A 26,283-nucleotide genomic window follows, 5' to 3' on the forward strand; every position below is an offset into this window, starting at 1 on the left:
TGGCCTGCAAAGAAATCCTCTACCTGTAAGTTAGAAAAGAGATAGTAAATAATGATAAAATAAACAACAAAAAAGAATGAGTTTCTACCGCCGTATCCAGAACAGAGCCTGAAACGGTGCAGGCTCAAGAAATCGTTTGTACTAATACGTCTTGAAGTACTGCGTGATACTGTTGACTCAGACTTCTACAAAGCTATAAGTGAGAATTTTAACCCAATCCGGCTCATTACCTGTGTTTTTTATGAAAAATATGAATAAAGAATGTAAATTAAATAACGACGCGTCACAATGCAGTCTAACGCTCTCACAATGTTATCATACATAGGGTTTTTCCCTGACTGTTTTTACTCCGGAGCTCTTGCAATATTCAGGCTTTTGTAATACTATCTGACAAACTTTTTACTTTACCATTTTACTTCATAGCTCAGCATTCTCTCTCATACCCTCTTACCCATTACATTTAAATGAAATACAACTAAATTGAGTTTGCGTGCCTGCATAATACTCTTTGGAAATTATAAGTGAGAATGTTCTTAGGTTTTGGCTCACTTCAAAATGAGAACCAATCGAACTGTCACAACATGAGAAAATGTATAACTAATAGAGAACTGGAGTAAGACAGTCCTTTCATTTTGTTTTGTCTCTCCTGATCGTTCGTAAGAAATGCTTATTCATGACCACCTTTTCACAATTTGATTGGAGCATGCATTCATAATGGGAAATAGTTGACATAATAATCTATCCCCAGGCATTATCATGCCAACATGTACTTATATATACATGTACTATATCTTTGTGAGACGTAGATATAAAATGTCTCGGGTTTTCGATTATAGTAATTTCGAGGAAATTTCTTTAATTTTTATCATATATGTAAACTTGAGGCTATTAGATTTTCATCCACTTACCTCTGTTCCTGTGAAAAAATGCAAGTGTCAACCTCAATGTCATCCACGAATCGCACGTACTCGGGCGGCCAGTGGAAAAAAAAAAAAACACCGGTCACACGCGCCAAGGGCCATGGCATGCAGTGCCAATATAATAATAGCTCGCACAAATTGATACATAACATTTGTGTTTGTGTGCATGGGGACGATCCGATGGTTCATACAACAAAAGGGTTTCGTACAATTATTTTTAACATTGTTAAACGTAGTCTTCCACATTTACGTAGCATATAATGTGTCTTTATATTTATTTGGATTGTTATCTTGAGAATTGCTAAAAACCGTTATTATGAAAAAGTGGACCTTTCAGAATTTTTTTTTTTTTTTGGGGGGGGGGGGGGTGCGTACGCACCCGACGCACCCCCCCCCCCCCCGGCTACGGGCCTGGGGGTGATTTGAAACACAGATGAAAAAAAAACCCATCTCTTCCGGCAGAAAATGGCATCTTCTCAATATCATACAGGTATTGATGACGGAGTGAAGAGGAGGGGGATGATGTAAAACACAAATTAAAACACCCATCATTTCAGTAAGGAGATACGATGACATTGCGTCAATAAAGTTTTCCATTTAACTTTACTATTTTTTTTTTCTATCCTATTAAAGAAACCATTACCATCCCCATTTGTAACATTAGTACATGTATCATCTAGGGAGTGACACCTAAAGGTTTATAGGATTATGGGGATATGCCAGCATCTCCTATTCAATTTTCAGTAGACCTTAATATTGGAATCATTGTTTTGTGTACTTGGGAAACCCCATCCATTTATTCCTTCATTTTATTAAAAAAAATCGGTTTCTGATCGAATGATTACAATTGTAGCAGCTCAACTTTTCTCTGCTTCTTTATCCTCCACAATCTCCTTCTCTCCGCTCCGACTTCTGATCTCCGTTTTCCACACATGCATTCTCTCTCTCTCTGTGGGTGTGACCCTCTCCGCTGTTTTGTTTCCCCTCGACAAGTTTCCTTTATCAGGTAATTATGTAGACAAACTCTGGCATGATTACTCGCGAGCCTCCGCTGGCTGGTGTGTTTATCCTCAATGTTATTGATGACGGATACAATTCCTAGTATTGAAAGCCACTCGGCATAATATTTCTCTCTCGTGGCCGATCCCAGACACCGCTTGACAAGCACACGACTTCAGAGGCGGCCGCCGTATAATGGGTAAAGATAAGGCCGCCGATTGATAATATCCGAACACAGTAGACCCCTGTCAAAAGTGACAAGTGATCTGTAACTTTCTTTAACCCCATTGTTTCACTGCCTACCGGAGATGTGAGTCATCTCCCGGCTGAAATTGTGTATAAATAGTAATTGCTGAATATTGTAAAGGGGTTACTCGCACCACGACTCGTCGATTGATACCTCTTCGAATAAAAGCTGCAATACCCCATGTACTTCCTGCGTACCCTGAGTCTGATTTCTCTACAACTTTAATTAGTGAGTAAGTGTGACTGCGGATCTGTGTATAATTGCATTTGCAACACGAACAATACAACTCACACACACACATCATCTACCCTCACTAAACAATCCTTCTGTATTAAAGAAAACTTTGTAATTCCATTCATTTTCGATTCTAATCAAAACGGTCAACATGAATCTCTCCTCTATGGCCCACTATACAATATTACACTGGAATATAACAAATGCAAATTAAGATACCCTTGCTTCTGATGCTGATGTCTTGAGGGCAAGAAAGAAACCGTCGGCTATGTTGACATTCTCTAGCTCCAGAGTCTTAAGGTTTGGCATGGTGCAAATACTCTTGGCATATGCCTCTGATGCAGCAGCAGAAATGTCAAGTCCTCCAGAGTGTTTGATTGATTCCAGCTGTGCAGTACAGAAAGAGGGTGAGAAATAACATAAAATACTAAGGGAAGACTATCCTGTCAGTGTGAATATAATACCTCCATGTTTTCATCCCTTTTCCTCCCTCCGACACAAACAAATACGAACAACACATAAACAAAGAGTACATATTATCGAATAAGGATCCCAACCGATTGGCACGGAGGCTTGTAACAATTTTCATTCTGAAGACATATGTAACATTGTTGTAACATAACTGTAAGTTTGAACAAAGCAACAACCTACACCACAAGTAAAAAATCCATGAATTCAGATTCTTAATGTTAGGCATGTAACAGGTGCTCTTTTTTTAAACACAAACCTTGGCGGCACCAAGAGGTAGATCATGAAATGTGGACTTGTGGATTTGAGCTGTGGAGCGAAAGGGGGGGGGGTGATTTGAAACACAGATAAAAAAAAAAAAAAAACATCTCTTCCGGCAGAAAATGGCATCTTCTCAATATCATACAGGTATTGATGATGAAGCGAAGAGGAGGGGGATGATGTAAAACACAGATTAAAACACCCATCATTTCAGTAAGTAGATACGATGACATTGCCTCAATAAAGTTTTCCATTTAATTTTACTATTTTTTTTCTATCCTATTAAAGAAACCATTACAATCCCCATTTGTAATATTAGTACATGTATCATCTAGGGGGTGACACCTAAAGGTATATAGGATTATGGGGATATGCCAGCATCTCCTATTCAATTTTCCGTAGACCTTAATATTGGAATCATTGTTTTGTGTACTTGGGAAACCCCATCCATTTATTCCTTCATTTTATTTAAAAAAAATCGGTTCTGATCGAATGATAACAATCCTTCTGTATTAAAGAAAACTTTGTAATTCCATTCATTTTCGATTCTAATCAAAACGGTCAACATGAATCTCTCCTCTATGGCCCACTATACAATATTACACTGGAATATAACAAATGCAAATTAAGATACCCTTGCTTCTGATGCTGATGTCTTGAGGGCAAGAAAGAAACCGTCGGCTATGTTGACATTCTCTAGCTCCAGAGTCTTAAGGTTTGGCATGGTGCAAATACTCTTGGCATATGCCTCTGATGCAGCAGCAGAAATGTCAAGTCCTCCAGAGTGTTTGATTGATTCCAGCTGTGCAGTACAGAAAGAGGGTGAGAAATAACATAAAATACTAAGGGAAGACTATCCTGTCAGTGTGAATATAATACCTCCATGTTTTCATCCCTTTTCCTCCCTCCGACACAAACAAATACGAACAACACATAAACAAAGAGTACATATTATCGAATAAGGATCCCGACCGATTGGCATGGAGGCTTGTAACAATTTTCATTCTGAAGACATAATGTAACATTGTGGTCACATAACTGTAAGTTTGAACAAAGCAACAATCTACACAAGTAAAAATCCATGAATTCAGATTCTTAATGTTTGGTGGGTAACAGGTGCTCTTTTTTTTTTACACAAACCTTGGCAGCACCAAGAGGTAGATCATGAAATGTGGACTTATGGATTTGAGCTGTGGAGCGAAAGGGGGGGGGGGATTTGAAACACAGATGAAAAAAACATCTCTTCAGGAAGTAGATAAAAAGGCATCGCCTCAGTAAAGTGGTCCATTGAATTTCACACATTTGAAATCTTCAATCATTTTTTGTTTTTACTTCAATTGTAATAAACAAACCACTACCATCTATACCTGTAAGAGTGACGCCTGTAAGAAGTGGATGGGGGGGGGGGGGTAGTGATGTAAAACGGAGATGAAAACACCCATTACATCAGGAGGTAGGTAAAATGACATTGCCTCAATAAAGTCTTCCATTTGATTTGACATACGTAATCTTCACTTAGTTTCTTTTTCTTTAAATTCGAGTGAAGAGACCGCTACCATCCACATTATATTGTACGAGTAGTACATGTATCATCTAAGGAGTTATATAAGAAAGGCGGTTATTTGTGTTTCGTGGGATGTATGAAACTATGACATTATAGACTAATCCACCTTCATGAGGACTTACCACCATCACCATTGCTTTGTAGAATTGATGTGACATTTAGAGGGGTAATAATGTTGCAATGGGACACATGCAAGTGGTTGATTTATTAGGTGATCCGAGTATCCTCTCGGATCACCTTCTGTATCTGTACTGATTCTTTATTAGGTGATCCGAGTATCCTCTCGGATCACCTTCTGTATCTGTACGGATTCTTTCTTTTTTTTCTTTATTTCTCCCCAAAATTTGTGCAGAGGTTAGCTCAGAAAGTGCTATGCCTATCAAGTTCAAACTTATACCATGTATGCATCATGTCCCAAAGACGACAAATCTAATGTATCGTTGTGATCAGTCGACCGTGACGTCACTATGACGTCATTATATGAAAACACATTTTCAATCATATCTCATTAATGGAATGAAATTTTTCAATGAAATTTACGTCACATATATTTCAAGTTATGCGCATTCTACTCATATTCTTAAAATAAATATTTACTTTTAAGAAGTGCGCGTACGCGCGCGTTGAAATATTTGTATGCTCAAATCGAGCTCAAAATTTTTTTGCACACGTTTCAGACCATTTGGAGCATATTTTGAAAAATTGAAAAAATCGGACGGACGCGTACGCGCGCGCACATATACGCACGCACAGCTCATATGCAATAGAAATTTCCCGGTTTTTTACTTTGATCGGATGCCTGAAATGTCAAGGAATATTTCTACCAAGTTTCAAGTCAATCCGGCTCTACATGACGTCTTACGGGCCCGTCAAAGTTGAAATTCCGCGCGCGCGTCAATGGCGATATACAGTGCAACTATGCCAAAAAACCGCCAATTCTAAATCCGATTTTACTCGTCAGGTTGGACGGTGACCCCCCATTTTCTTTACACATTTTGAAAGCTGATGAGTTGTACATGTCATTTCATGGGTTGGCAATGCTGTCAAAGTGATTAAAAGATATCAAATTTCTTAATAAAGTAAAAAAAGAAAATTTTCAAAATGACGTCATCAAATTTCAAGTTTATTCGAGCGTATCTGACTAATCCTTTGTCAATTTTCACCCAGATTTCAGTATATTGTAGCTTATTTAATGTTCTTTGAAACATAAAACAACAATATTTTGATTGGATGACGGTATCACCTCGTAAAAATGGATTGAAAGTAACCTTGTCAAATTTGACCAGTTTACGTGTAATCTCTATGGCAGTGCGGTTTTTCTGGAAATGAAAATTGACATTACTATCTTTATTGAGCACTAGCTCACTTATGCTTCGGTGAATTTCTCCAAGATTTTGATATGTTGTAGCTGAGACTTTGGGCTATCGTAAGTGTGCCCTTCGTTTTTTCATACGATGTCGGGATCACGTCAAACAATTTGGTTGACATCAAACTTATCTTCGATGTATTGAAATATTTCTTTATTTTTGCAACTTTATGTGCAATAACTCAAGAAAAACATACCCTATCACCACCATATTTTGCACATGTTTAGTTCATGTCACGAACATTATTTCATAAAATAACAAGTACTTGATCAGACGCCATCTTGGGTATGTAAATTAGGGTCAAAGGTCATAAATGTTTCATCCTGTATCTTGGTGAATACATGTCCTATCTTTCCCATATTTTGCACACGTAAAGACCATGTTACAAGGATCATTTCACAAAATAACTACTTCTTGCTCAGATGCCATCTTGTCTATGCAAAGTTGGGTCAAAGGTCATATGTACTTCTTTCTTTATCTTCGTTATGACGTGGTATCTCTATGGGAGGGAATTTTTTTTAATGTGAAAATTGACATGATTGTCTTTATCGAGCACTAGCTCACTTACCCTTCGGTGAATTTCTCCTCAATTTTAATATGTTGTAGCTGAGACTGTGCGCTATCGAATGTGTGCCTTCCTTTCTTCATACAATGTCGGAATCATGTTAAAAAACTTGGTTGAAATTAAAGCTTATCTTCGATGTATTGAGATATTTCTATGTTTCTGCAACTTTCTTTGCAATAACTCAAGAAAAACAGCCCCTATCACTCCCATATTTTGCACATGTTTAGTTCATGTCACGTACATTATTTCATAAAATAACAACTACTTGATCGGACAACATCTTGGGTATGTAAATTAGGGTCAAAAGTCACAAATGTTTCATCCTGTATCTTGGTGAATACATGTCTTATCTTTCCCATATTTTGCACACGCAAAGATCATGTTACAAGAATCATTTCACAAAATAACCACTTTTTGCTCAGATGCCATCTAGGTTGTGCAAAGTGGGGTCAAAGGTCATATGTACTTGTTGTTGTATCTTCGTTATAGCGTATACAGATTTGGTACCAAAGATAGCAGATATGACTCCCTTTTCTAAATGAGAATCCAAACATCACACGGCCAATGTCTCTGACCACAGATGAAACCTGCATGGTCAAGCCTATTGCGATCAGGACTTGAATCATTGATTAAAAAAAAGATCGGATCACCTTAATTTGTCAGTGACGACAAATTACAATCTCTAGTTCTTCTTCTTTATTTCTTTATTTCTCCCCAAAAGTTGTGCAGAGGTTAGCTCAGAAAGTCCTCTGCCTATCAATTTCAAAATTATACCATATATGCATCATGTCCTAAAGACAACAAATCTAATGCATCATTGTGATCAGTTGACCGTGACGTCACTATGACGTCATTATATGAAAACACATTCTCAATCATATCTCATTAATGGAATAGAATTTTTCAATGAAATTTACGTCACATATATTTCAAATTATGCGCATTCTACTCATGTTCTCAAAATTCAATTTTCTCTTAAAACGTGCGCGTACGCGCGCGTTGAAATATTTGTATGCTCCAATCGAGCTCAAATTTTTTTTGCACACGTTTCAGACCATTTGGAACATTTTTTGAAAAATTAAAAAAATTGGACGGACGCGTACGCGCGCGCGCATATACGCACGCACAGCTCATATGCAATTGAAATTTCCAGTTTTTTCACTTTGATCCGATGTCTGAAATGTAAAGGAATATTTATACCAAGTTTCAAGTCAATCCGACTCAATATGACGTCATACGGGCCTGTCAAAGTTGAAATTCCGCGCGCGCGTCAATGGCGATATACAGTGCAACTATGCCAAAAAACTGCCAATTTTAAATCTGATTTTACTCGTCAGGATGGACGGTGACCCCCCATTTTCTGTACATATTTTGAAAGCTGATGAGTTGTACATGTCATTTCATGGGGTGGCAATACTGACAAAATGATTAAAAGATATCAAATTTCTTAATAAAGTAAAAAAAGTAAATTTTCAAAATGACGTCATCAAATTTCAAGTTTATTCGAGCGCATCTCACTAGTCCTTTATCAATTTTCACCCAGATTTCAGTATGATGTAGCTTATTTAATGTTCTTTTAAACATAAAATTACAACATTTTGATTGGATGACGGTATCACCTCGTAAAAATGGATTGAAAGTAATCTTGTCAAATTTGACCAGTTTACGTGTTATCTCTATGGGAGTGCAGTTTTTCTGGAAATGAAAATTGACATGACTATCTTTATCGAGCACTAGCTCACTTACCCTTCGGTAAATTTCTCCCAGATTTTAATATGTTGTAGCTGAGACTTTACGCTACCGTAAGTGTGCCCTTTGTTTTTTCATACGATGTCGGGATCACGTCAAAAATTTTGGTTGAAATTCAGGCTTATCTTCGATGTATTGAGATATTTCTTTCTTTCTGCAACTTTCTTTGCAATAACTCAAGAAAAACGGCCTTTATCACTTCCATATTTTGCACATGTTTAGTTCATGTCACGTAAATCATTTCATAAAATAACAACTACTTGATCGGACACCATCTTGGGTATGTAAATTAGGGTCAAAGGTCATAAGTGTTTCATCCTGTATCTTAGTGAATACATGTCCTATCTTTCCCATATTTTGCACACGCAAAGACCATGTTACAAGGATCATTTCACAAGATAACTACTTTTTACTCAGATGCCATCTTGTCTGTGCAAATTGAGGTCAAAGGTCATATGTACTTCTTTTTGTATCTTCGTTATGACGTGTTATCTCTACGGGAGGGAATTTTTTTAAATGTGAAAATTGACGTGATTGTCTTTATCGAGCACTAGCTCACTTACCCTTCGGTGAATTTCTCCCAGATTTTAATATGTGGTAGCTGAGACTTTGCGCTATCGTTCAGTTGACCTTCGTTTCTTCATACGATGTCGAGATTACGATAAAAAACTTGCTTGAAATTAAAGCTTATCTTCTATGTATTGAGATATTTCTTCTTTCTGCAACTTTCTTTGCAATAACTCAAGAAAAACATGCCCTATCACCCCCATATTTTGCACATGTTTAGTTCATGTCACGTACATTATTTCATAAAATAACAACTACTAGATCGGACAACATTTTGGGTATGTAAATTAGGGTCAAAGGTCATAAATGTTTCATCTTGTATCTTGGTGAATACCTGTCCTATCTTTCCCATATTTTTCACACGTACAGACGATATCGCGAGAATCATTTCACAAAATAACCACTATTTCATCAGATACAATCTTGGGAGTGCAAAGGTGGGTCAAAGGTCATATGTGCTTGTTGCTGTGTCTTCCTTATAGTGTATACAGAATTTGGTACCTAACATGGCAGATATGACTCCCTTTGCTAAATGAGAATGCAAACATCACACGGCCAATGTCTCTAAACACAGATGAAACTTGTATGGTCATGCCAACTGCGATCAGGACTCGAATCATTGATTAAAAAAAAATCGGATCACCTTAATTTGTCAGTGATGACAAATTACAATCTCTAGTTGTGCTATGACTTTTACGGGATAATTCTAGTGAGGCTAATTAGGTGATCCGAGTATCCTCTCGGATCACCTTCTGTATCTGTACGGATTCTTTGTTAGGTGATCCGAGTATCCTCTCGGATCACCTTCTGTATCTGTACTGATTCTTTGTTCTTCTTTTTATTTTCCTTTATTTCTAACCAAAATTTGTGCAGCGGTTAGCTCAGAAAGTGCATTGCCTTTCAATGTCAAACTCATACCATATATGTATCATGTCCCAAAGACGACAGATCAAGTAAAATCATAGTGATCAGTCGACCGTGACGTCACTATGACGTCATTATATGAAAACACATTTTCATTCATATCTCATTAACAGAATGGAATTTTGCAATGAAATTTACGTCACATACATTTCAAGTTATGCGCATTTTACTCATATTCTCAAAATTCATATTTTCTCTTAAAACGTGCGCGTACGCGCGCGTTGAAATATTTGTATGCTCAAATCGAGCTCAATTTTTTTTTGCACACGTTTCAGACCATTTGGAGCATTTTTTGAAAAATTGAAAAAATTGGACGGACGCGTACGCGCGCGCACATATTCGCACACAGAACTCATATGCAATATAAATTTCCCGTTTTTTTACATTCATCAGATGCCTAAAATGTCAAGGAATATTTCTACCAAGTTTCAAGTCAATCCGACTCAATATGACGTCATACGGGCCCGTCAAAGTTGAAATTCCGCGCGCGCGTCAATGGCGATATACAGTGCAACGATGCCAAAAAAACGCCAATTTTAAATCCGATTTTACTCGTCAGGATGGACGGTAACCTCCCATTTTCTTTACATATTCTGAAAGCTGATGAGTTGGATATGTCATTTCATGGGTTGGCGATGCTGGCAAAATGATTAAACAATATCAAATTTCTTAATAAAGTAAAAAAAGTAAATTTTCAAAATGACGTCATCAAATTTCAAGTTCACTCGAGCGTATCTCACTTATCCTTTGCCAATTTACACCCAAATTTCAGTATGTTGTAGCTTATTAAATGATCTTTCATTAATGAGATTACAACATTTTGATTGGAGGACGGCATCACCTCGTAAAAATGGATTGAAAGTAATATTGTCAAATTTGACCAGTTTACGTGTTATCTCTATGGGAGAGCAGTTTTTCTGGCAGTGAAAATTGACATGACTATCTTTTTCGAGCACTAGCTCACTTATGCTTCGATGAATTTCTCCCAGATTTTAGTATGTTGTAGCTGAGACTTTGGGCTATCGTAATTGTGCCCTCCATTTTTTCATACGACGTCGGCATCACGTCGAAAAACTTGGTTGAAAATGGCACGAGGCTTCGATGCAGCGTCATTTTGCTTAATACACAGGGCCTATGGAGAATGAAATAGGTCATTGCGTAGCGCATCCGACTCGTAATCCTAAGGTCCCTGGTTCGAGGCTCACTCCTGCCAATATTTTTTTTTTTAATTTTTTTAAACACTTTTTTTCTTCTTTTTCTTTAGTTAATCTTAATCTCCCTTTCCTTACTTTATCTTTTTCTGATTTTTTTATGCTTCTCCTTCAAATTTCTATGAAATAACATAATTTTTTCTTTATTTTTCTTTCTTTCTACTACTTTCTGTGCAATATATGAACAACAGCAATGGCTATCAATCCCATATTTTGCACATGTTTAGTACATGTCACGTACATTATTTCATAAAATAACAACTAATAATAACAACTGATCGGACACCATCTTGGGTATGTAAATTAGGGTCAAAGGTCATAAATGTTTCATCCTGTATCTTGGTGAATACATGTCCTATCTTTCCCATATTTTGCACACGCAAAGACCATGTTACAAGAATCATTTCATAAAATAATCACTTTTTGCTTAGACGCCATCTTGGGTGTGCAAAGTGAGGTCAAAGGTCAAATATACTTCATTCTGTATTTCCGTTAGTGTATACGGAATTAGGTACCAAAGATGGCAGGTCTCACTCCCTTTTCTAAATGAGAATCCAAACATCACACAGCCAATGTCCCGTCAACACAGATGAAACCTGTATGGTCATGAATATTTGGATCAGGACTCAAATCATTGATTTTCGAAGAGATCGGATCACCTAATTTGTCAGTGTTGACAAATTCCGGTTCTAGTTTTTCTTCTTCTTCTTTATTTCTCCTCAAAAGTTGTGCAGGGGTTAGCTCAGAAAGTGCAATGCCTATCAATGTCATACTCATATCATATATGTGTTGTGTCCCAAAGACGACAAATTTAGTAAAATCATTGTGATCAGTTGACCGTGACGTCACTATGACGTCATTATATGAAAACACATTCTCAATCATATCTCATTAATGAAATGGAATTTTTCAATGAAATTTACGTCACATATATTTCAAGTTATGCGAATGCTACTCACATTCTTAAAGTTCATATTTACTCTTAAAACGTGCGCGTACGCGCGCGTTGAAATATTTGTATACTCCAATCGAGCTGAATTTTTTTTTGCACACGTTTCAGACCATTTCGAGCATTTTTTGAAAAATTGAAAAAATCGGACGGACGCGTACGCGCGCGCGCATATACGCACGCACAGCTCATATGCAATAGAAATTTTCAGATTTTTCACACGGATCGGATGTCCAAAATGTCAAGGAATATTTGTACCAAGTTTCAAGTCGATCCGACTCAATATGACGTCATACGGGCCCGTCAAAATCAAAATTCCGCGCGTGCGTCAATGGGGATACACAGTGCAACTATGCCAAAAAAACGCCAATTTTAAATCGGATTTTACTCGTCAGGATGGACGGTGACCCCCCATTTTCTTGACATATTTTGAAAGCTAATGAGTTGTACATGTCATTTCATGGGTTGGCTGTGCTGAAAAAATGATTAAAAGATATCAAATTTCTTAATAAAGTAAAAAAAGTACATTTTCAAAATGACGTCATCAAATTTCAAGTTTACTTGAGCGTATCTCACTTATTCTTTGCCAATTTTCACCCAGATTTCAATATGTTGTAGCTTATAAAATGTTCTTTCATTAATATAAAAACAACATTTTAATTGGATAACGTCATCACCTCGTAAAAATGGATTGAAAGTAACCTTGTCAAATTTGACCAGTTTACGTGTTATCTCTATGGGAGTGCAGTTTTTCTGGAAATGAAAATTGACATGACTATCTTTATCGAGCACTAGCTCACTTATGCTTCGGTGAATTTTTCCCAGATTTTAGTATGTTGTAGCTGAGACTTTGGGCTATCGGTAATGTGCCCTCCATTTTTTCATACGATGTCGGCATCACGTCGATAAACTTGGTTGAAAAATGGCACGTGGCTTCGATGCAGCGTCATTTTGCTTAATACACAGGGCCTATGGAGCATGAAATAGGTCATTGCATAGCGCATCCGACTCGTAATCCTAAGGTCCCTGGTTCGAGGCTCACTCCTGCCAATATTTTTTTTAAATTTTTTAAACACTTTTTTCTTCTTTTTCTTTAGTTAGTCTTAATCTCCCCTCATAACTTTATCTTTTTCTGATTTATTTATGCTTCTCCTTCAAATTTCTATAAAAAAACATATTTTTTCTTTATTTTTCTTTCTTTCTACTACTTTCTGTGCGATAGATGAACAACAACATTGTCTATTGATCCCATATTTTGCACATGTTTAGTTCATGTCACGTATATTATTTCATAAAATAACAACTACTTGATCAGACACCATCTTGGGTATGTAAATTAGGGTCAAAGGTCATACATGTTTCATCCTGTATCTTGGTGAATACATGTCCTATCTTTCCCATATTTTGCACACGTAAAAACGATGTTACAAGGATCATATCACAAAATAACTACTTTTTGCTCAGATGCCATCTTGTCTGTGCAAATTGGGGTCAAATGTCATATGTAGTTCTTTCTGTATCTTCGTTATGACGTGTTATCTCTATGGGACGGAATTTTTTTTATGTGAAAATTGACATGATCGTCTTTATCGAGCACTTGCTCACTTACCCTTCGGTGAATTTCTCCCAGATTTTAATATGTTGTAGCTGAGACTTTGCACTATCGTTATATGCCCTTCGTTTATTCATACGATGTCAGAATTACATTAAAAATCTTGGTTGAAATTAAAGCTTATCTTCGATGTATTTAGATATTTCTTTCTTTCTGCAACTTTGTTTGTAATAACTCAAGAAAAACACGCCCTATCACCCCCATATTTTGCACATGTTTAGTTCATGTCACGTACATTATTTCATGAAATAACAACTACTTGATTGGACAATATCTTGGGTATGTAAATAAGGGTCAAAGGTCATAAATGTTGCATTTTGTATCTTGGTGAATACCTGTCCTATCATTGCCATATTTTGCACACGTATATAGACGATGTCGCAAGAATCATTTCACAAAATAACCACTTTTTCCTCAGGTGCCATCTTGGGAGTGTAAAGGTGGGTCAAAGGTCTTATGTATTCGTTGCTGTATCTTCGTTATTCAGTGTATACAGAATTTGGTACCAATGATGGCAGATACGACTCCCTTTGCTAAATGAGAATGCAAACATCACACGGCCAATGTCTCTAAACACAGATTAAACTTGTATGGTCATGCCTATTGCGATCAGGACTCGAATCATTGATAAAAAAAATCGGATCACCTTGATTTGTCAGTGATGACAAATTACAATCTCTAGTTCAGTATACGATTGAACGAATCGATTTTCATATGAGTTCACCAAATAATCTTTGTTTTGTTATAACATATTAAATTTCAGCATGGTATGACTTTTTTCATGAAAGTCTTTGTTTGTCTGTTCAACAACTTATCATTATTTTTTGTTTTTGTTTTATGAATACTGAAAACAAATATCTGCTCTTTAGTTCAGTGTCAGTTATTTTCCTGTGTGTGTGTGTGGGGGGGGGGGGGTGGGGGGATTAATGCATTGTAAGATACCCTTGTTCTTGATGCTAATTCGGCGAGAGTGAGGTAGAAATTGTCTGTGATCCTGACATCATTTAGCTCTAGAGTCCGAAGGTTTGGCATGGTGCAGATGATTTCTGCTAAGGCTCTTGATCCAACAATCGAAATTGTAGCTAATTCCATCGATAGCTCCTATGTAGGGGTTACGCCATTTCCTGACCCACTTTATCTGACACACTCTTTCTGACACACTTTTTTTGCCACTCAATTTGTACACGGGGCAGTTTTCATGAGACGGCCTCTGTTATTGGCTACTGTGCTAATGAATATTCAAGACTATGGTATGGCTTGTCGAACGTCGCGCTCAAGGCCGGCCAATAAGAGGCGGCCAGGAGCTGATGAACTGGAGGCGCGCGGCAATTTCTAACCTCATCCACGTGCTTGCTACTACATGCGCTTCCAGTACTTTTTTTTTTTCAGCTGCCTAACCCATCCACGTACGGGCCTCTGTGTAATCTGTAATTTCGTGCCTGCCTAGTAAGTCGGCAGTGAACTTGGGCGCGATCTTCCCTACGGCGTGATCTATACGCGAAGGGTATTCAGCATACGTCATTGAAAAACTGCCTGTGTCATTCCCACTAAACAGGAGGGATGATGCATGTACACTTGTGGGAATGTGCACTTAGTTGACTCAGTACAGCACTATTCATGTGAATTTTATAAAAAGAAATAATAAACTGTGAAGGAATTGTGAAAAAAAAAATATGTTTCTGTGTATTTTATTCATAAATCCTCTTCATTTCAACCCATCTGTAATCACATATACCCACTTATAATTCGACGTGTCCATAACATCCTGGAGCCGCCTCCCAACCCCCCCCCCCCCCCGATAGCTCTCGAACATTCCATTCAATGACGGGGGTTTTATTTTGAAATGTTATCATATAACTCTCGTGTAAGCAAATTCTTGCCATAGCTAATCTATTTTAGAATAAAATCGTAATCTATCTATGCTTAGATAACCTAATTCAAATTGGCAGAGACATAGAAAAATATTTGTTTTACAATCGTGATACGTTCAACTACTCATTTACCCTGTGCTGAAATCCGCATGTCTGCTCCACACATGTTATCGCTATCGCTCAAACTTCGATCGCGGTGCCGGTGGCCGGCTTGTGTGTGTTAACAACATGTGTTACGTGTGCATATGGAGGAAGCATGGGGCTGAAAAAACAGCACCACGTGGTGAGGTAAAAAACAAATCGGACGTAAGAAGTCGTACATTCAAGAGCTAAACAGACAAATAGCGAAATCAAAGTCCACTGAAAAGGTCTTGACACTGTAATGTATGTTCCAAATTCATGTCTGGCTTAGTTTCGAGAGAATTTTCTACACTTGTGAAGGTTTTCTTTGCAAGAATCAGGAGTGAGATCGGTGAAGTAGCTAAACGTGTACTCTATGTGACTGTTGCATGCATGTATATGCGTGCACGTGGCTGCTGGGAGAGTGCGGCAAGCAAGAACGCTAGGAATGCACCACCAGCAGGTACGGTGGGCTGCAAATTCTTGGAGCAAAATTAGACTTCATTGTTCAGCCCGTCTAGTATTTATATATTCATAATACATGTAATTCTAATTCTTCATGAAATCACGATAAAAATACTTCATATATTCATAATGCATTTTAGAAGCGTAATATGAAATATTTTGACTTTTTTTTTGGCAATCCAAAGGAAAAATATTTTGAACAAAAAATTAATAATAAATAATAGTTCTTGACTCAAGTCTAAACTGCGTGCGTCTTCTTGCAGTCACCCCGCAGTTGCCCATGGATACGACGCATAAATAATCAGCTGTTTGCTGAGTCATTCCTACCCTACTGCCTCTGTTCAAATTGAGATCGATTGTGATTTTGTCGGTGGCATTTAGTTTCACGACCTAATCCAATAAAACTAGACAAATTTAAACATCAAATGTTGTGACAGTTTTTGTCAGAATTCCCTATCAATATCACTTGTTGCCACGATAGTTTTCAGATTTCACTAGCTTCATTATCGAAGCTGTTCTGAGGCTGTTGGACATTTGAAAGAACTGCTTTGTAAGAAATCCCCTTTTATTTATTATTTATTTTCACACACAAGAATTATGATGACTTACATAATCTTTTAAAACTATTCTAATGTCATAATATTTCATGATGGTATGTGTTCTGTCTTTACATGGCAAGATGGGATTTTTTTTCTTCCATCCAGGGTCAAAGAAGGAAGTGACAGGAAGGAAACCAAAACGATAGGGAGGAAATGAAAAGGATAGAATGAAACACCTGCTCAGCGGGCTCTTTTTTATTGACATTTACAATGGTGAATGCAGTACATCAGAATTTAAGCACAGTTCTAAATAATTTATTATTTGAAAAATGAGCAAAGAAAATGGGATATCATCGAGTTCTAAATGAAAACTAAATTAGCATCGCCATTTAGATCTAATATTTACTAAGGCATAGCCCTGATGCAACCTTTTGGTTGAGTTTCTTTAGAGAAACGAATTTTTGGAGCACTAACCCAAGTAAACAAACAAAAGGTTTTAAAAAAAAATGATGAAATGCAGGTCTCTAGTCTAGACCACTCCTGTGCATGAGCGAGCAACAGCCCCCGTGGACAGTGTCACTCTCGTCCTTGGCCTAGGCTAGGCTACTCGTGTCGTTCTCGCCATCAACGTCATGGTCACACGAAATAAATTGCATCATCAAAAGGGTTCGTATATAATCACCAGAATCATTATGCTCATCATCACTATCATCTCAACCACAGCAAAACCCTGAATATCATTCCCACCATAGTCACTCCCAGCTCACAAAAACACATCAGCAAACGTACAGACATCGCAGACTTTGTAGCTAACTACGTTAGACTTTAGATCAATGTTAGTTGTACACAAAATGAAAGGGAGGTGGAAAACTAGTAATGAATACACGGAGATCTCAACGATGGCATTTTACCGTAGAAAAAAATACACTGAATATCCTGCACCGCAAAAATTTTGAGGTAAAAAACTACGTTGAGGAAAACTAGGGTGAAAACCCGCTGCTTGGAAGACGAACGATGAAGACACTGTACGGTAAAAATGCACACGCAAACAAACGAGTGGGTACCATACAAAGTATGAATGTTCTCGACACACGTAGATAATCTACATCGTGTTCAATCAAAAGACTCAACAAACACTCGAACAAAAACTCACCTCTAAATTGTTGCAAACGAGATAATCACTTCAAAAAATGGGGGGAAAACACTTGTGGTAGTACGATTGTACTCTAAGAATAACAGAGATAAGATGATACGAAAGCAAAAGAGAGAAAAAGAGAGAAAAATGGACAAGAAACCTGCAAAAGTTATGCCACACTCACTGGCACCAAAATGCAATTCGACACACACAGGTAATCAGATATCGTCATGGACCCCCTTGAGGAGATCGATATCACGATACCACGCGTAAGTCAATAGCTAAAAGCCAATCACAGACACAGCATCAGACGAGTGACTCATTATGAAAAAAAAAATCGTAAGGCTGTTGAATATTCATTAGCACAGTAGCCAATAACAGAGGCCGTCTCATGAAAACTGCCCCGTGTATAAAATGAATGGCAAAAAAAGTGTGTCAGAAAGAGTGTGTCAGATGAAGTGGGTCAGGAAATGGCGTAACCCCCTATGTAGCATCACAGGAGGAGGTAAAAGTATACGTTGACAGAATTAATATTCAAATTCATGTAAATGCACTGCATGCCTTTTATCCCTACTCATTCACATCTTACCCTCATCAAAAAATCAAAGGCTCATAATATAGACATAAAAGTGGGAAAAGAAAATCATGAATTATCACTAAGGCGACTGGAACACTTTGACATAGATTATATAACTTGAAGAACAATGTTACGTTATATTTCTTCCTTAACTGTACGTATAATGATTTTATAATACAATACCATAATCTGATGTCACATATTATTACACTACCAACCGATTCTCCTTCCACTCTTGAAAGAAAATGATAAGCCTGATGCTGATGGTGTCCGATATATGCCCATTCAAGACTTAGAAGGTGTGACACTGTGCAGATGAACTGGACTAAGGCCTGCCATGTCGCAGCCGAGATGTCAGATCCTTCATGTTGACACATTGATGGTAACTGTGAAGTACTGCAGAGGGGAGTCTTCGAAGTCTAATGCATAAAACAATATTACACACAAAGGACATTTAATTTGCCATATCAATTGGCATAATTTTGCTCTTTCCTAGCACTATTCTAGTCAATATCATCTATTTCACTACAATCGAGATGAAATGAAACGACACTTGGGCTAATTCCTTCACTGGGCAACAATTTTAACTTTTTGAATGTTGTCTTGATTTCTACAACTGATTTAGGGTATTTTCGTAGTGCTGAATCAGGAAATGGCATCCGTTTCTCTCCATCAGGTCAAGTTTTTGTGTTAACCCTTTGAATACTCAATTCTGTAATTCCCATAGACTTTGTACAGGGACCACTCGGTTCAAGTTTCCAACAGGTTAAGCTGATTTGAAAAAAAAAATAGATCTTGTGACAAAATCGATTACATTTTTGTGGTATTATCAGCTGATTTTTGTCACGTATATCACCCTAAATATATTTTTCAGAGAAAAAAAAAATGTTTTTCCAACAACAGATATTGATTACCTGATCTTAGAAACATCTTTTACTGTAAACTGAATGTTGGGCAATGATAAAGGTAAGTACACGTAAATTGCATGTTGCTTCATCATTGTTCAAACTTCAGGGCTTGAACTTCCGTTTCTTCGAACTCCTGGAATGCTCAGCATCAGGGAGGTCTCTCTTCAGAGTCTAACAGTAGTCAGCCATCAATACTGCGTCCCAGCGACCCTGATACCAGTCCTAGTCTCCATCTCTTTCATGTCTTGATGGAATCTCTCCCCCTGCTCGTCACTCATTGAACCCAGGTTCTCAGGAAACCGGTCCATATGTGAAAATAGGTAGTGCATCTTGATGCTCATGTTGCAGCCAAGGTTTCTGAAAGCAGTCAGCATGTTCTTGACAAGTTCTGCGTAGTTTCTGGCTTTAATGTTGCCAAGAAAGTTCTTCACTACCAGAACAAATGATTTTCATGCTTCCAGTTCCACTTCATTCATTGAGTTTTCGAACTCTGGATCTCTGATGAGCTGACGGATCTGAGGACCATCAAAGATGCCAGCTTTCTTTTTCTCCATGGACAATCCTGGAAAAGCCTGGCACAAGTAAGTGAAGCAGTCACCATCCCTGTCCAGAGCCTTGGTGAACTGCTTGATTAAGCCGAGCTTGATGTGCAGCGGTGGGAAGAGTATTCTGTCTCGGTCCACCAGAGGGTCGTTGATGACATTCCTTTCTTTGCAAGGCACCAATTCCTCTCGTAAAGGCCAGTCCTTCTTCGTGTAATGCTGAGCACGGTCCCTACTATCCCACATGCACAGAAAACATGGGTACTTGGTGAAGCCACTCTGTAGTCCCAACAAAAAGTTCACCATCTTCCGGTCAACACAAATAAACCACTTATGCTGATCATAACCAATTTTCTCCAGTACATACTTCACCGCTTCATACTTCTCCTTCAGTGTAGTTGAGTGAGCGATGGGTGCAGAGGCAAACTGGTTGCCGTTGTGTAGCAAAACACATTTCAGTGATCGGTTGCTACTGTCAATGAAAAGTCTCCAATCTTTGGGTTCGTACTGTGGCACTCCAAGCTTGAGCAGAAGCTGCGCAATATCTACACAGTACACCAAGTCCTTCTCTTCAGAGAAAAAACGGAGGTACTCTTGATGCCTGTTGCGGAAGAAGCTGATGCGAGCACTGTCAGAGAGGAGGTTTTTTCCCCTTCAATCTGGATGCCAACAGTTCGGTAATTATCAAAATGGCATTTAACCCCCACCGACTTCTTCTAAAATACTCTACACATGCGTTAATGAGAACAAAAACGTAAAAAACGACATGTGGCCGTAGCTCAAGAACTTGACCTGATTGAGCAAAACCAATGTGATTTTTGGATTCAGCGCATCAGGTTTACCCTAAATCAGCTGAAAAAACGCAGACAACAATTTTGTTGTTGACCAGTGTTATGCAGTTAGTGCTATTTCTAAAGTACCAGTAAGTGTAATAACATGTACTAGTATGCACATGATGCACCTTTAATGCCCACGCTACGAATATACAGCAATGGAACTTTAAGTCCTACAAACGAAATTCATAATGAAAATGAAAATCATAAAAATGATAAAAAAATCAAATACTCTCCATCCTTCATTCTATGGTCGTGTAGCAACAAACGTGAACTCACAGATCTATAAGGGCAGCTGGTTTTTATATGTTACAGTATTGGCAAGAAAACTATCATTTTCAGTGTTATGAGTGAAAAAAGGGGGTTTACATGTCGTGTTTTGTTCGTATGCATTATGTAATTAGTCCTACAGTGCATATAAATTCACAACATATATTTCCATTAAATGCCCCCCATCCCGATTTATGTTTGTAATGTTTATTTCTTTATCACTCCATGTATTTGTTGTGACAAAAAGCTTAGGAAGACAAAGCTGATAAATTTTGAAAGCTTCTACATTCTTGCCACCCAGAGACTTTCTTTGAAATCATTCATGTCACACCCTTTTACATGGCTACATAAATATCTACCCACTTCTCTACATATTCCTTGTTATGGTGCGTCATTACATAGCCCGGATATTTTAGACATCATAAAAGGAAAACAGAAAGACGTATCAATCCAATTTTGACGAATATACTTTATAGCATGGAGAGATCTATTCTTAAAAAAAAAATAAATACATGTCTGCGTATGAAAGTAGAAACATGGCCTAACCTCTATACCAAATACAAATCTGCCCCAACCCTCTCCCCCCACCCCCCGAAAAAAAAAAAATGCGCGATATTATTCAGCTTGTGTGCCGACCCATAGAATACCGCTCTATATACATAAATTGTTGATAATTTCAAAGATGACATCATCCACAGGGAATAATTCAATAGTGAAAGCCAGTGATCACGAATTATGTGATCGTCATCAATATGAACTTGACGTGAAAACATGAACATTCTATATTATTACTGTTTTATTAAATATTGATAACAGTTTCATTTTTATTTCTTGGGGCAGTACTGTTAATGGTAAGCGGCTTTATCATGTTTTTTTTTTCTTGTTTTAATCGAAAAAAAAAAATTAAACGTGTATTAAAGATTTCCTGTAAAGTAACTAATACCAAGCAAATACACACATACACACACATGACACACACACACACACACACATACACACACAAAATGATATACCCATCGTCCAAATGTGAATAATGATGTTCTAAAAATAAAATGATATACCCGTAGACTAAATGTTGATGTTGTAAGGGAGACAGAGATATTGTCTGCTATGATGACATTCTCCAGCTCCAGATTCTGAAGGTTTGGCATGGTGGAGATACTCTGAGCGTAGGCCTGTAATGCAGCAGCAGAGATGGGAGGTCCTCCACAGTGTGTGATTGATTCCAGCTGTTGTGGAATTGAAGGTAAAATCAAACAGGTATTGATAATGATTATGATATCATGTATGCTCACAGAAGCTGAGATACCCCATTTATATTTATATACATATGTCTATGTATAGTAAAACACACACACACTTACACACACATCTAATGTATATATATAATTATATATATATATATATATATATATATATATATATATATATTTATTTATTTATTAACACCACCCTCGCCGGCATGGAGAGGTGGATCATGAAAAGAAGACTTATGGATTGTAACTGTGGAGTGAAGAGGGGGATGATGTAAAACACAGATTAAAACACCCATCACTTCAATAAGTAGATACGATGACATTGCCTCAATGAAATTTTCCATTTAAATTTACACATAAAATCTTCACTATTTTTTTCTATCCTATTAAAGAAAGCACTATCATCCACATTTGTAATATTAGTACATGTATCATCTAGGGAGTGACACCTAAAGGTATATAGGAATATGGGGTTATGTCGGCATCTCCTTTTCAATTTTCAGTAGACATTAATATTGCAATCATTGTTGGTTGTACTTGGGATACCCCACCCATTTATTCCTTCCAAAAAAAAAAACACACAACAACTTTGGTTTCTAATCGAACGATTACAATCCTTCTGTATCAAAGAAAACTGTGTAATTCCATTCATTTTCGATTCTTATCAAAACGGTCAACATGAATCTCTCCTCTATGGCCGACTATACGATATTACACTGGAATATAACAAATGCAAATTAAGATACCATTGCTTCTGACACCTAAAGAGATAGATCATGAAATGTGGACTTATGGATTTGAGCTGTGGAGCGAAAGGGGGGGGGGTGATTTGAAACACAGATGAAAAAAACCCATCTCTCCCGGCAGAAAATAAAATGGCATCGCCTCAATAAAGGTCCTTCAACGTGTCAGATTGATTCCAGCTATTGTAGAAATGAAGGTAATATCATACAGGTATTGATGATGATTACGATTTCATATGCTCATAGAAGCTGAGATACCCCTATCATATTTATATACATATATATATTACGTATAGATAATATATATATTACATATATTTTTTTCTCTTAACACAACCCTTGCCTGCACCGAGAGGTAGATCATGAAATGAAGACTTATAGATTGTAGCTGTGGAGTGAAGAGGAGGGGGATGATGTAAAACACAGATGAAAACACCCATCACTTCAGCAAGTAGATACGATGACATTGCCTCAATAAAGTTTTCCATTTAATTTTACACATAAAATCTTCACTATTTTTTTCTATCCTATTAAAGAAACCACTACCATCCACATTCGTAATATTAGTACATGTAACTTTTATAGAGTTACACCTAAAGTTAAATAGGATTATGGGGTTATGCCAGCATCTCCTTTTCAATTTTCAGTAGACCTTAATATTGGAATGATTGTTTTGTGTACTTGGGAAACCCCATCCATCTATTCCTTCATTTTATTAAAAAAAAAAAAATCGGTTTCTGATCGAATGATTACAATCCTTCTGTATTAAAGAAAACTTTGTAATTTCATTCATTTTCGATTCTAATCAAAACGGTCAACATGAATGTCTCCTCTATGGCCCACTATACGATATTACACTGGAATATAACAAATGCAAATTAAGATACCCTTGCTTCTGATGCTGATGTCTTGAGGGCAAGAAAGAAACCGTCGGCTATGTTGACTTTCTGTAGGTTCAGAGTCTCAAGGTTTGGCATGGTGCAAATACTCTTGGCATATGCCTCTGATGCAGCAGAAGAAATGTCAAATCCTCCATAGTGTTCGATTGATTTCAGCTGTGCAGTACAGAAAGAGGGTGAGAAATGACATGAAATACTAAGGGAAGACTATCCTGTCAGTGTGAATATAATACCTCCATGTTTTCATCACTTTTCCTCCCTCCCACACAAACAAATACGAACAACACATAAACAAAGAGTACATATTATCGAATAGGATCCCGACCGATTGGCATGGAGGCTTGTAACAATTTTCATTCTGAAGACATAATGTAACATTGTGGTCACATAACTGTAAGTTTGAACAAAGCAACAATGTACACCACAAGTAAAAAATCCATGAATTCAGATTCTTAGTGTTTGGTGGGTAATAGGTGCTCTTTTTTTTTTTACACAAACCTTTGCAGCATCAAGAGGTAGATCATGAAATGGGAACTTATGGATTTGAGCGGTGGAGCGAAAGGGGGGGGGGGGTGATTTGAAACACAGATGAAAAAAACCCATCTCTTCCAGCAGAAAATAAAATGGCATCGCCTCAACAAAGGTCCTTCAAGCAAGTCAACCTTTACTATTTGTTATGGTTGAAATTTATCAATGTCAACATGTGGGGCGCTTTTCATTGCAATATACAGAAATATATCAAACCTATGATGCATTGCTTGGAATGGGTACATTATCTTGGTATCACATTTGATATTTCCATAATATTGGAATTTGTAATTTGCAGATTTATGATAGGAACAACAAATTATATTACACATCAAAGCTTGTGTGAAAATGATACAAAATAAACGGGCATTCTTGGAAAATGATGCATTTTTTATTATTTCAATTATATCTATAGTTTTATGCCTACGTCTAGCACAAAAAAAAAAATGAAGGATATAACAAGAAAATCATTTCAGGGTAATAATATTCACGACAATAATTACTTAACATTTTGGTTCTTCCAGCAAATTACAGGCAAGAAAACCCTCATTTCATCCTTTAAAAGTTGATTAAAATTGTAACAGTAAATTTCAACTTTTTTTTGATGGCTGCCTGATGTGTGTTTGTGCGTCAAAATCTGCTCTCCAAATCTCTCCTGAAATGCGTGTGTGAAAGGACTTTTTCTGCGAAATGTGTCTATATCTTGGATATATGAAGAGTTTCAAAAGGTACTACATCCATAATTTCAAGTTCTGAGAAAAACGTGATTTTTTAAATTATCATATTTAGCAAGCTCAGACTAGAATGATATTTCCCCCTATTATACTGCTAGATGATACAATACTAAAACCACTCTCTAAGAAAATCCAGGTCCATTCATTTATTCTTTTTTTATGAATTAAACATTTTTATATTTTGTGAATGTAGTACCATTTGCAACCGAAAGTGGATGTAGTACCTTTTGAAACCGAAATTTCACATGCCAGAGATGTATTTAGTGTGATGTTATTTTTTTTTTTATCTATTTCTTTTCAGCAATGGTGTTGATGGGGATGGGATACGAGGTCAAGGGGGCCTACGTAATTGACAATGCCCTGCCCTATTTAGCATCAAGAATAACAAACCAATGTGCATCGCTAATGCCCCACTTCTCCCTTGCTAATATTTTGAATGAATGACTGTCATTAGTCATAAGCATGGGGGGATCCATTATACGTGAACGGTTATAGATGGGGAGGGGTCACAATATCTCACCAGGTGATTTCTCTCTTCCGTTTTCTCCTTTTGTTTTCCTCTCACGAGTTTTATCTCAAGATCTCTTATCTTTTTCTCTTTGTATTAAATTTTTGGCCATTTTTCTCTCTGTGAATTCTTCCTTCACGTGTCTCAAGAATACTGTATTCATTATCTTTTCTTCATTTTTTCTTCAATGTAACTTCTAAACGAAAAGGTGGAAAAGCAGCATCTGAATGTGCTGTATTTTCTCAATGGTGTAATTAAATTCATTACATGAATTTCATTCTTGTATGTTCTTTATCAGGTAAGATGAATCTGATAATCTAATAGCTGACAGAAATCAAGACCTTCGATTAGAAATATGACACCTATACTAAACGCACATTTGGTATTACCTTAGTGACATTGTATAAGTAAAAGATGTCATGTACAACAATGAATATATATCTATTGTTCAAAGCTGTAAGTCACTATGTACTTTCAAGCCCTGGGGCCTGGTACTTGACATCATGCACGTATAGAATAGCACAGCATACCCACAGGTAAAGCACTGTTGGTAGGGATGTCAGAATTTCATTCCATTGTTTACATCTAACAAAGTAACTGAGCTTTCAGACTAGTTGTCAAACACTTATTAGCTGTTAAGCTATTTGTGTAAGAAATAGACCATACCTACAAAATGTCTGTACTTTATTCTGGGGACAATTAATGGCCCAAACTCAAC

The 26,283-nt window shown here is 37.2% G+C and overlaps 1 protein-coding gene across 1 annotated transcript in view; it reads right to left on the reverse strand.

Annotated features, from left to right (window-relative positions):
* Positions 1-23,873, reverse strand: part of LOC140236092 (uncharacterized) — a 69,761-nt gene extending 45,888 nt beyond the window's left edge. Inside the window, exons 1-3 of the mRNA XM_072316063.1 lie at positions 23,784-23,873; positions 3,764-3,931; positions 2,620-2,787 (exon numbers count right to left, since the gene is read on the reverse strand). Coding sequence (XP_072172164.1) covers positions 2,620-2,787; positions 3,764-3,931; positions 23,784-23,873 — 426 coding nt within the window. The remainder of the gene's footprint in view (positions 1-2,619; positions 2,788-3,763; positions 3,932-23,783) is intronic.
* Positions 23,874-26,283: the final 2,410 nt, after the last annotated feature.

The sequence above is a fragment of the Diadema setosum genome, chromosome 12 (genome assembly GCF_964275005.1).
Source record: "Diadema setosum chromosome 12, eeDiaSeto1, whole genome shotgun sequence".
NCBI lineage: Eukaryota > Metazoa > Echinodermata > Echinoidea > Diadematoida > Diadematidae > Diadema > Diadema setosum.